The following is an 11,679-nucleotide window of genomic DNA, read 5'->3' as shown; positions in this document are numbered from 1 at the left end:
GCTGCGACGCGGATAGGATAGGAGGGCGGCCGCCTGGCACCGGGGCCGCCGCGCTGTAGGAGGCCGTAGGTGGCAGCGGCAGTAGCGCGGTGCCGGAGTGAGCAGAGAGGCGGTAGGTTGCTGAGCGAACAGAGCAGGTGAGCAGAGCGAACTAACTGTGTGTTTGGTTGCGGGATCAATGGGTTGGGTTGGATCCAATCCGGATTTTGGGGACGGAGCCGACCCATCCATTGTTTGGTTGTACTTCTGATTTTGGGAACGGAGTGAACCCATTTCATGTTTGGTTGAAGGAATTGGGAATACGGGTTGGATGGCATGATAACACCGTTAACGAGGGTCCCACTTACCACCAATGGACCCCACCTGTCAACCTCTCACTTTTTTCTTTTTCTTTTTATTTTTTTCTCTCCGTCGAAGTCTCCACCCCGGTCTCCTCCGCCCGCCATGGCGTCCGCCCGCCCCGGCCCGGCCTCCCGCCCGCCGCTGCCCCGTGAGCTTCCCTGCTCGGGCCACCGTGGGCCGCCGCCGCCGCCCTGCGAGCTGCCCGTGGGTGCCCCTGGTTCACGGCGTCCGCCGCCTCCGACTCCGCCGCCGCCGCCGCCGCCGCCTTCGCGCCGGAATCAGCGCGCCGAGATCGAGGAGGAAGGACGCCGTCGGCGAGCGGAGAGGGCGGGGCGGGGCGGGGGGCACGCTCACCGTTGGCGTTTCCGTTGGCCTCGGCGCCGTTCTCCTCACGCTTGGGCTTCTTCTCCGCGGACTCGGCCGCGGGCGGCGGCGGGGAGGACGCGGGAGGGGGCGAGCCGGCGCCAGCGGCCGCGGAGGGGGAGGGCGCGGACTGGCGCTTCTGGGCGGGCATTGGAGCGGCGGCGAGCACGGGCCGGGGTCGCGTGGAGCGGCGGCGAGAGGCGGGCGGGCTTGCGTGCGCTGGGGCCTGGGGGCGGGCGGGGATGGTTGGCAGGCACGGGCGTCGACGTCCACCGATTCCGCTCCCTCCCCCACCCTCCATGGCTAGAGCTCGGAACAAAAGAAGCCGAGACGTCCTAGCGAAACGGAGACGACGACGCGCGAGGGACGGAACCCAGCTGGGTTGGCTCTGTCCGCCATTTTTCGGAGGACGGAGCCAACTCACATCTGGGCGGAATATTCCCTCCTGGAGCCAACCCAACCCACTCGTCTTCCATCCAAACAGCCGCGAGGACGGGTCCGCTCCGACCCGGCTCGCTCCGCTCTCCAACCAAACACACGGTAAGTAATTCAGATTTGGGGGATTTCAAGTAATTTCTTGGTAATTCATTCGTGCATATGCAACGAGGAGGAACTATCAAACACCTCCAGTGTACTTGATCCTGATGTGGTTTCATATACCGATCTCATGTCAGCTTATTGTCAGACAGGAGATATGAGCACTGCTCTTGTATGGTTCAACTCAACGATATGGTTGGGCGAGGTCGTTCTCCTGATGCCACACAGTGCTCATGATTCATGAATGGGTACAGTTTCAAGTAGCATGCAAATTATTTGATCAAATGATAGAACTTAAACATCAAGCCTGAGTTATACAATTTTTTGAATAAGACAAGTGGTCAAATTTGGGGTCAAAAAAGTCAAACGACCTATAATTTGGAACTGGTAGAGTAGCAATAATAAATGATTGCCTAAGCTAAAATACTCCCTCAAGTCATAAATAATGTTTTACTTGGCCATGTTTAGTTTCCAAAAAAAATTCTACAGTACACATCACATCGAATTTTCGGACATATGTATGGAGCATTAAATATAGCTAAAAATAACTCATTACACAGCTTAACTGTAAACGACGAGATGAATCTTTTAAGGCTCATTATGTCATGATTGGACATTAATTGCCAAATAACAACGAAATTGATACAGTACCAAAACCCAAAAAAAATTTGCGAACTAAACAAGGCCTTGAACTAAACAAGAAATTATGTTTGTATAGAACGTATTGATGACTAGATGGAGTAGCAAATTCTGCCGAGGTTGAGCGCCCTTGAACAATTTAGGAGCTAATCTTAAATAGAATTGAAGGCATTGTATAACTGGACATATGGGTTGCTTGTGGTCAAACGAGAGGATTTGCCAGCTCCCTTTTCGAAGATTTTTATAGGGGTAGGTTTACGTTCATGTGTTTATAGGGGTTAGTGTGCATGTATTGTGAGTGTCCGAATTGTATCGTGTAATCGCAAAAAAAAAAGAGGAATCTGTGAAACATATATATGCCGAGGCCGCATGCATATTTAAGGAATCTGCGAAAGTGCAATCTGGTCAACTTAGTATTGCGGCCCAAAAAATTGTGCCAGATAGAAACAAATTGAGATATTATTCAACATGATTTAATTAGTATCATGATTACTTTCCCTTCATACTAAATAGAGCCTTCTTAGGTAGGCAATAATACAGTCACTTAGTAAATGATTTCCTAGTATATTCTTGTAGCTTAATTCTTGCCAATTCCGAAAAACAACATACAGTAGTAATTGGTCATCATATATATGGTACTCCAGATGCCATAGGCATACATTGTGAAAATGAAGAGAGTAATAATGAAGTAACAACATTAATTGGCACACTCTTGATGCACCGCACACGATTTGCTACAGTGTCCATTTTCATGTTATGGTTTTTAAAAGGATGATAATAAATTATAAAATTAATTGCAATGAATATTTAATTAACCACAATTGGGGATGTAGCTCAATTGGTAGAGCACTAAAGATAAGCTTCTTAGAGGTCCGGGGTTCGATTCCTCGCATCTCCAGTCAAACTTTTTCTAAATATTTGACAAACCTTTTATCTACCAAAACCTTAACCTCGTTGGAGAAGATAATGTATCCTTACATAACCTCGTTGGAGAAGATAATGTATCCTTACGTGGTACAAATAAACCTCGTTGGATAAGATAATGTAGCCTTACATGGTACAAATAAATTAAATTTCAACCGATTTGTTCCGGTACCGATTTTGGTTTTAAAAGGATGATAACAAATTACAAAATTAATTACAATGAATTTCTAACAAAAAATTGGGGATGTAGCTCAACTGGTAGATCACTAAGATACGCTTATCAAAGGTACGGGGTTCAATTCCTCGCATCTCCAACCAAACTTCTTTTTTTCTGCTCAAGATATCTTTCCACAAGGATTTGAAGGCTAAATGTTTGCCAAATCTTTTATCCACCAAACCTTAAGTTAACCTTCAACCGATCGATTCCTCCATTGCCAATCTATATAATTCATTCATTAGCAGTCAACATATAAAAGGATGATAATAAATTATAAAAATAATTACAATGAATATTTAATGAAAAATTGGGATGTAGCTCAACTAGTAGAGCACTAAAGATAAGCTTCTTAGAGGTTCGGGGTTCAATTCTTCGCATCTCCAATCCAACTTTTTATTTTTATTTTTTCTGCTCAGGATCGTTCCACAAGAATTCTACGGCTAAATATTTGCCAAATCTTTTTATCCACCAAAGCTTAACCTCTCCGGAGAAGATAATGAATCCATATATATAAATGATACAAATAAATTAAATTTCAACTGATTGATTCCTCCCTTGCTAATCTATATAATTCATTCTCCTTTTTTTTGCGAGGAATATAATTCATTCATTAGCAGTCAACATATATTTTAGATAAAAGAATATTTCAATATTCCGGCCTCTATAACACAGTGTGAAATATCCGGCACACGATTCAATGCAAGAAAAAAAACATATATCTAGAAGACTAGAACACGATTGATGAAGGGGCCGGGGAAAGGAAAGAACACGATCCATGTATGTGTCCCTGCCATGAGCGTTGATTGGGCGCTTTGGTTTGAGTGGGACGGGTACGGTAGGCTGATACACACTACGGCCGAGACCGAGACTCCACACCGGCCGGCCGGCTTGCTTTGCCGTCAACGTCGGGGCGTCACCGAGCCATGCGTTTCTTCCACGACATCATATACTCCACGCCTCCGCCGGCATCTTCCTCCCATCTCGCACGCAGCTCAGCTCTATATAGACACGGCGCCCCCGCCCGTCGTCGTCCCTGTCCCGGCCATATATATCCTCCGCCGCCGATGATCGAGCTAGCTACAGCCTAGAGCTGCCACCACCGTTAATTATAATTACGCACCGCAGCAATGGCCTGCGGCCACTCCGCCTCCGCGCTCCTGCTGCTGGTGGCGGTGGTGGTGGCCGCCTCCGCCGCCTGCCGCTGCTGCCTCGCCGCGCCGGCGGGGGCGCTGGTGACGCGCGTGCCGGGGTTCGCCCAGCAGCAGCTGCCGTCGAAGCACTACGCCGGGTACGTGACGGTGGACGAGGCGCACGGGCGGCGCCTCTTCTACTACCTGGTGGAGTCGGAACGCGACCCCGCCGGGGACCCCCTCGTGCTCTGGCTCAACGGCGGCCCGGGCTGCTCCAGCTTCGACGGCTTCGTCTACGAGCACGGTGCGTCGCGTCCGATCCTCCGCCGTCGTTGATCCCATCCCCCTACTAGCTCCGATCCTTTTCTTCTCCGCGAATTTTTCTTCTTTATTTGCCCAAGGAATTGAACGAAACCATCGTCGCCGTTGCTTGGTCTCTGTTGAGTTGCTGTCGCCGGCCGGTCGCCGGACCACGGAGAGAGTGGCCGAGGTTGGGCTGGGAGAGCGGCGGAGCAAGAAGCTAGGCCCGCCTGTTGGCTGCTGCGCTGTTGCTTTCTACGCACCGCGTAAAGGAGCCCCGTCGCTGTCTTTCCGCCCATTTTGTCTTGGGAAAGCGAACTACTAATCTACTATAACAAGACATTATTCCTGCTCCATTTCGTCACCTCATTCTTTTTTCTCACTCAATTTGGCCATTCTGTCCGAACATCGACGAGATCAGAATCTTCCCCAGGGATGAGTCTCCTCTGCAATAATACTGCAAGGACTCACCCGCTGACATGTGGACCCAAGTGCAGTGGGGCCCCACGTATCATTGACCTATGGATCCACCTACATATGACGACGAGAAGAAGTAGCGTTGGGAGCAACAGATTGTCTGGCACTGGAACGGTGATGCAAAAGTCTAGAGGAAAAAAAAAGAGTTGAAGAGAATTGATAGTCCAAAATTTAGATATTATTAATCATTTGCGCAAAATATCCTAGCTAGGTGGGCTACCTTTTTCATGCCAATTAATATTATGCGTGTTTTTTTTTTGGTTCAGGACCATTCAACTTTGAGTCAGGAGGGTCAGCTGGAAGCCTGCCAAAGCTTCATCTAAATCCATATAGCTGGTCCAAGGTTGGACATTTCCATTAATATTGGTCCTACATGATAAGCCAAAATTATCTGGTATTTTATCAAAATTGAGAGTAATGATTTTATTCTTGTAGGTGTCTAGTGTGATATACTTGGACTCCCCTGCTGGTGTTGGGCTGTCATACTCGAAGAATGTTTCAGATTATGACACCGGCGATCTTAAGACTGCTGCTGATTCACATTCTTTTCTTCTCAAGGTATATTATAGTTGTTCTGTCATGATGGTGCAGTGAATTATCATTTGCTTGTGGAACACATGGCTGAGTTTTTTTTTTACTTTTAACCAGTGGTTTCAGCTCTACCCTGAGTTCCTGAAAAATCCATTTTACATAGCTGGAGAATCGTATGCCGGGGTTTATGTTCCTACCCTTTCACATGAAGTTGTCAAAGGTATTGGCTTTAGGATTGTAATCAATTATCCTTAAACAACCGTTAATTGCTTTCCATTATTGTTACCTACAAATTGTTCCACAGGAATCCACGAAGGAGTTAAGCCAACTATAAATTTTAAGGTTAGTAGATTTTCTTATATTATTGCTGCCCTCCATGAGAACTCTGAACATGGTTGCCAAGGAAATCTAAGGTTTAATGTTCTGTCCTCTACTCTCATGTCAGGGTTACATGGTTGGCAATGGTGTATGCGACACCGCCTTTGACGGTAATGCTCTTGTACCATTTGCGCATGGAATGGGTCTAATTTCAGATGATATATACAAGGTATGTCTGTACGCCGACTGAAATCACCGACCTGAAGTATCCTTCCATCACAAAATTTTAGTACATAAGGAAAAAGTCTAAATTACTCCCCTCAACTATAGCCATAGTCTGGATAACCCCCTAAACTATTATTTGGTTCATTTTACCCCTCAAACTATGACTTTTGGTTCAAATTACCCCCTAATAAAATTTGTCTTTTTTATTTCTCAATACATAGGTGGAGTTTTAAGTTGAAATTTTACAAGATAATAGTACACAACATAACGCATGTTAGAAAAATATATCACAAATTTTTATCATTATTTTGATAGGTTAGAATATTTAATAATAAATTATTCATTGGAGTTCAAAATCATATTAAAACTAATGTAAAAAATTATAAATTTTTTCTAAATATTCATTGTGATGTCCACTACTACCCTGCAAAATTTGAAATTAAAATACAACTTTTGTATGGAGTAATAAAAAAGACAAATTGTATTATGGGGTAAAATGAACTAAATGACATAGTTTAGGGGTTAAATTGAATCAAGTTATAGTTTAGGGGGTTATCCAGACTTTGGCTATAGTTGAGGGGAGTAAAGTAAACTTTTTCCTAATAATAATGAAATTAGAATGCTTCCTTGATACCCTAAGACTATGCGTAGTATTTGTTAAACTTTATTTTTTTCAAAAAGGGAAATTTTATTAATATCAAGTAGCCAATATCTGTTAAAGATCATGAGGCCTTTGAAATGTTTATCTGTATATATCAACCCGTGGCTATGTTCTTTCAAATAGAATCAACTATATATACTGGAAGGATAAATACTATGGCTTTGAAGAGCCCAACTGAATTAACTACCGTCTCTATTCATAATGCAGGAAGCCAATACTGCATGTCAAGGAAATTACTGGAATGGTAGCACTGCCAGATGCGAAGAAGCACTATCAAGAGTCGATACGGTAAGCCAGTGACACTATCTGGTAAAAAGCACTATCAAGAGTCGATAGGGTAAGCCAGTGACACTATCTGGTAAAAGTCAGTGCTGTTCTCATATTATATTATGTTCTTGTGTAGGAAATTGAAGAATTAAATATTTATGACATTCTTGAGCCATGCTACCACAGCACAAGTATCAAAGAAGTAGCCCCACAGAAGAGCAGAGCGCCTCAAAGTTTCAAAGATCTTGGTGCAACTGCCAAGCCCCTTCCGGTAAGAACAAGAATGCTTGGACGGGCCTGGCCTCTGAGAGCTCCCGTAAGAGATGGGCGTGTTCCATCATGGCAGGAACTTGCCGTTGCTGCTGCCGGTGGAGTTCCGTGTATGGTGAGCACAAGCGCAGTACCCTTTTTCTAGCTCTGTGTTCTCCTGTGATCTGTCTGAATGTTAATCTTCTGGAGAGATTGCTAATTATCTTCACGAAATGTCTAAAACAATGTGCTCGATTTCTTATGCTCACTCATTTCCTTAACAGAAGTCTTTGGTCGTTTCCATCATCTTTATCTACAGATTTGACCAGCAGTTTTTATCACAATACTGAAAGCTACAAAAATATTAAAGCAGTGAAAAAAAATCATCATGAATCTAGGAATGATGTGGCTAATCTATCTAGGTATGTTTCTATATTTACTAGTCATCAGTGTCAAACAATCTACTATAGACAAAAGATTGCATAGCTAAAATTCATCATATGTGTATGCTAGTGTAGTAATACACTGATACTAATTAATAATTGCGCCAAAACTTTTTTTTTCATTTCGTTTATAATGCAGCCACTTCTTCCAACTAAAAGATTTATTTCAATTTTATCTGGTTTGTATTCCATTGCATGCATTTTCTTCTAGAAATATATAGGAGTTATTTTTTCTTCCAAGTGAAGAATGATCCATTTTGCCCTATTTCTTATTGCGTCTTGCTTGCTTAATCTTCAGAGTGATGAGGTTGCAACAGCATGGCTGAACAACGATAGCGTCAGATCTGCGATTCACGCCGAACCAGTATGACAGTCATATAGTGATCGCATTGTATTTGATTGATCGAAGTTTCTAACTTTCCATCTTCTAACCTTACAATGTTAGGTGAGTTCAATAGGACCATGGCTCATATGCACAGACAAATTGGATTTTCATCATGATGCTGGGAGTATGATCAGTTATCACAAGAACCTTACAAGCCAGGGCTACCGTGCTCTCATTTACAGGTACATTATTAAGTGTAATATTCTTTCGGTTCTCACATTCTTTAATTAGTCTCAGAAGAAGCTGATATTATCAATGATATTTATTTTTCATTTGTCTCAGTGGCGACCATGATATGTGTGTACCTTACACTGGGAGTGAAGCATGGACCGTATCATTAGGTTATGGAGTCGTTGATTCGTGGCGACCGTGGTTCACCAATGAACAAGTTTCTGGGTATTGAACAAAAAATTATTCGCACTTTTTTGTCCTAGATTATTAATCACTAGTCTATCAACCCGTGCTTTCGCACGGGCTAGTTAGAGATATCTAATAATTATTTATCTCACACTCTATTTAACCAACTAAATATTCTAATCCAATACTGCAAGATATATATTTATCATTATGTAATTGTAATAAATATGATAGGTTTATTTACTAACAGTTTATTCTCACTTCACATCACATGTAATTGAATACTTTGTGTTGAGCTATGTGAACAACATGAAAATTGGTATTCTTATCTCTTTTCTTATACATGAATATATGGTGACAAACACATTATGGTTAGTATATTTATATAAATAATATATTAATAATGATAGGAATAGTAATTTAGAATTTTATATTGATGCGCTTTAAAATTTTATTATAATAACATAATTTTGATTCAGATTTGGAGTTCATTCTAACTTTTTATTATGTTATCATTGGATAATATATATAAAAATTTAGGGAGTTATTTGATATTATTTTATAATGGCATAATTTACATGAAGATTAGGAGGTTACTTTAGATTAATTCTTTATAATGGCAAAGGTGGGTAATTTAGATACATGTTTAGGGGGTTACTTTAGTCTATTTTCATAATGGCAAAAGTGGATAATTTATTAAAAAAGAGAACAGATCCAATGGCTATTATGATTAGAGTTGCCCAATTGATGACCGGATGTTTTTGATTTTTGTGAGAATTTGTAGAATTTCTCTATTTTTTTAGACTGTCCACCTAGGATCCTAGGTGGCTTCACCTGGAGGCTTCAAAAGGAGCCTCCAATTAGTAATAGTAAGATTTTATCCTAGAGATTAAATTATTCTTTTTTATGTATTCACAATCAATAGGATGACATTTTTTTCATGATTTCAAATTTTTGTTTAAATGTTATCCATAAAGAAACGTGCCTCATCTTTTTTTGCTTGTTATGCTCATCAGGTACACCCAGGGATATGAAAAGGGCCTCACTTTTGCAACTATTAAGGTATAAACACAGTTTCTAACTATGTCTGTTAATCCATTATAATTTGCAAATAAGCAGGATTGTAGCCTTCCAAATCAAAAATAAAATATGTTTAATGATATGAATACATTACTGAAACACCGCACAAAAAAAAACGAGATTAAGTAACCTTTAACTATCATGTTGTTCATTCATTTCACAGGGTGCTGGCCACACTGTTCCTGAGTATAAACCACAGGAATCATTGGCTTTCTACAGCCGTTGGCTTGCTGGTTCTAAATTGTGAAGCTCTTGAGTCATGAATGCTGCTGCTGATGGGAGGCATATTTCCGTGCAACAAAGCACAACATGAAGAAATTGGATAACCCATGGAACAATAAGGCCGTCAGAGGATCAAAGTTCCTAGCGCCAACCTTGGACAGTGTTGTATTCTTTTCTGCAAATATTACATCAACGCAGCTGTTTTATTTACATGCATTTTTCATGCCTTCGCGGTGACAAACATTTGTGAAAAAATTCGTTAACATTTTGAAATCCCAAAGGTATCAATGTATACTATTTTGTTTTGATCCGTACAAGATTTCTAGCTGTGGTGCCAAATCTCAATAAAAGATATGTGGAATACGGATCTTTTGACAGATTGTACCATAAACGTGCACAGAACTTGATTTTTTTAAAAGAAAAAGTATATTGTTGTGCTGGTGTAAGGAACATGGCCCCATTAAGCCATTATTTGTGATTTTGGTGATTGAGTGAGAACATAATCAATGGGACTAACAAGTTTGTGAGATCACATTTGTAGAATTTTTACGTCCCATCGATATAATTCAACATATCCAATTCACCGTCGAGACGCCATGTCCAATCCATCGTCGAGATGATAAGTCCAATCCACCATCGAGATGCCAAAGCATAGTCTGTTGCACTAATTAAACCGACGCCCAGCCGTCCGTGCTTCCGAAGGTCATCGGATACACCGAAGCCTAGCCGTCGGTGCATCCGAAGGTCATCGGATACACCGATGCCCAGTCATTGGCCCAATATGGCTGTGCAGACGGAATCAAGTGAAGAAACTCCGTGACTCCGGTTGAACGACGTGAAGAAAAAGGGTGTCGGTGCATTCATCGGAGCATTGTCCAGAGAGCATTTTTTGTGGACTGCAGAAGATCCTTCAGCACCGGTTGAACCGACGGTACAACAAAGGGCGTCGGTGCATGCACCAAACTATTGCCCAAAGAGCATGTCAAGGGCACAACAACAGTGTCTTTAGCACCGGTTGAACCGACGGGGCGTCGGTGCAATGCATCGGTTTAACCAATGAGTACTAAGTCAGCTGCGGACAGTGCGTCAGAAGGGCAATGGCTAGTTTCGGGCTGTGAGAGACCAGTTTAACTGACGGTGTACCACCGGATGAACCAACGTCTACGCAGAAAATTGGACAACGGCTACAAACGGCTAGTTCAAGTTGGTGGCTTATATATATGAGTTTCCCCAGCCATTTTGGAGTTGCTGGAGTCCAAGTGAAGTCTTAGACACAGTAAAGAAGTTTTCCAAGCCACCCAAGTGCTCAGTGATCACATCCTTAGTCCTTAGCACACATTTGAGAGTATTAGTGCTAGGTTAGCTCTTGAGAGAGTGTGAGAGCAAGGTGTTGTGCCTTGTGAGCTGGTTCTAGAGTGAACCACTATTGTATCTCGGTGCGCCGGCCTCCTTGGAGTCTTGGTGGCTCGCCATCATGTCTTCGATCCTCCGGCTTGGTGTGGAGTCGCGTTGACGACTTTATGCGGGGGACGTGGAGAACCCCCACCCTTTGTGGAGAAGCTCCTTAGTGGAAAGCAGTGTCAAGGTGACCGTGATTGTGTTCACGGAAGAGACTTGATTGCCGGAAGAAATACTCTTCGTGAGTGCTTCAACAATGTGGATGTAGGTGTGCCTTCGTGGCTAGCCGAACCACGGGATAAATCCTCGTGTCGAGAGTTTGCTTCCTCTCATCCTCTCTTTACGTTTCCGCATTTCATTTTGCAACTTGTGTGCCTTTACTTTCTTAGTGTAGATCAAGCTAGGATTGGCTATAGGTTGCAAAACTCTTTTGGGATGAGGATTTTACACTAGAAGAACCGTAGTTGCACATCTAGATAGCATATTTTAGTTTAAATTTATGTGAAAATTAGTTGGAGCCTTAGGTTAAGTTTTTAAGTTGCCTAATTCACCCTCTTCTCTTCTTAGGTTAGAGCACCCGATCACTTTCAGCTAGCCCCTAGAGAGGAATTTGG

The 11,679-nt window shown here is 42.6% G+C and overlaps 1 protein-coding gene across 2 annotated transcripts; it reads left to right on the top strand.

Moving 5' to 3' along the window:
• The first annotated feature begins 3,950 nt into the window (after window positions 1-3,950).
• On the top strand, window positions 3,951-10,039 carry LOC120696949 (serine carboxypeptidase 1-like). Of its 2 annotated transcripts, XM_039980021.1 has the most exons (14): window positions 4,053-4,070; window positions 4,133-4,456; window positions 5,196-5,272; window positions 5,365-5,487; window positions 5,578-5,680; window positions 5,765-5,802; window positions 5,906-6,007; window positions 6,872-6,952; window positions 7,068-7,316; window positions 7,922-7,987; window positions 8,069-8,190; window positions 8,291-8,404; window positions 9,382-9,427; window positions 9,609-10,039. In XM_039980021.1, exons 2-14 carry the CDS (start codon window positions 4,150-4,152, stop codon window positions 9,690-9,692), a joined length of 1,512 nt encoding a protein of 503 aa, XP_039835955.1. In that variant the 5' UTR covers window positions 4,053-4,070; window positions 4,133-4,149; the 3' UTR covers window positions 9,693-10,039. The 2 variants fall into 2 exon arrangements, with proteins under 2 accessions (XP_039835954.1, XP_039835955.1); XM_039980020.1 differs by having other exon boundaries at window positions 3,951-4,456.
• Window positions 10,040-11,679: the final 1,640 nt, after the last annotated feature.

Source organism: Panicum virgatum, chromosome 3K (assembly GCF_016808335.1).
Source record: "Panicum virgatum strain AP13 chromosome 3K, P.virgatum_v5, whole genome shotgun sequence".
Lineage (NCBI taxonomy): Eukaryota > Viridiplantae > Streptophyta > Magnoliopsida > Poales > Poaceae > Panicum > Panicum virgatum.
The sequence above is the reverse complement of the archived record's forward strand: the minus strand, read 5'-3'. Positions and strand labels throughout refer to the sequence as shown.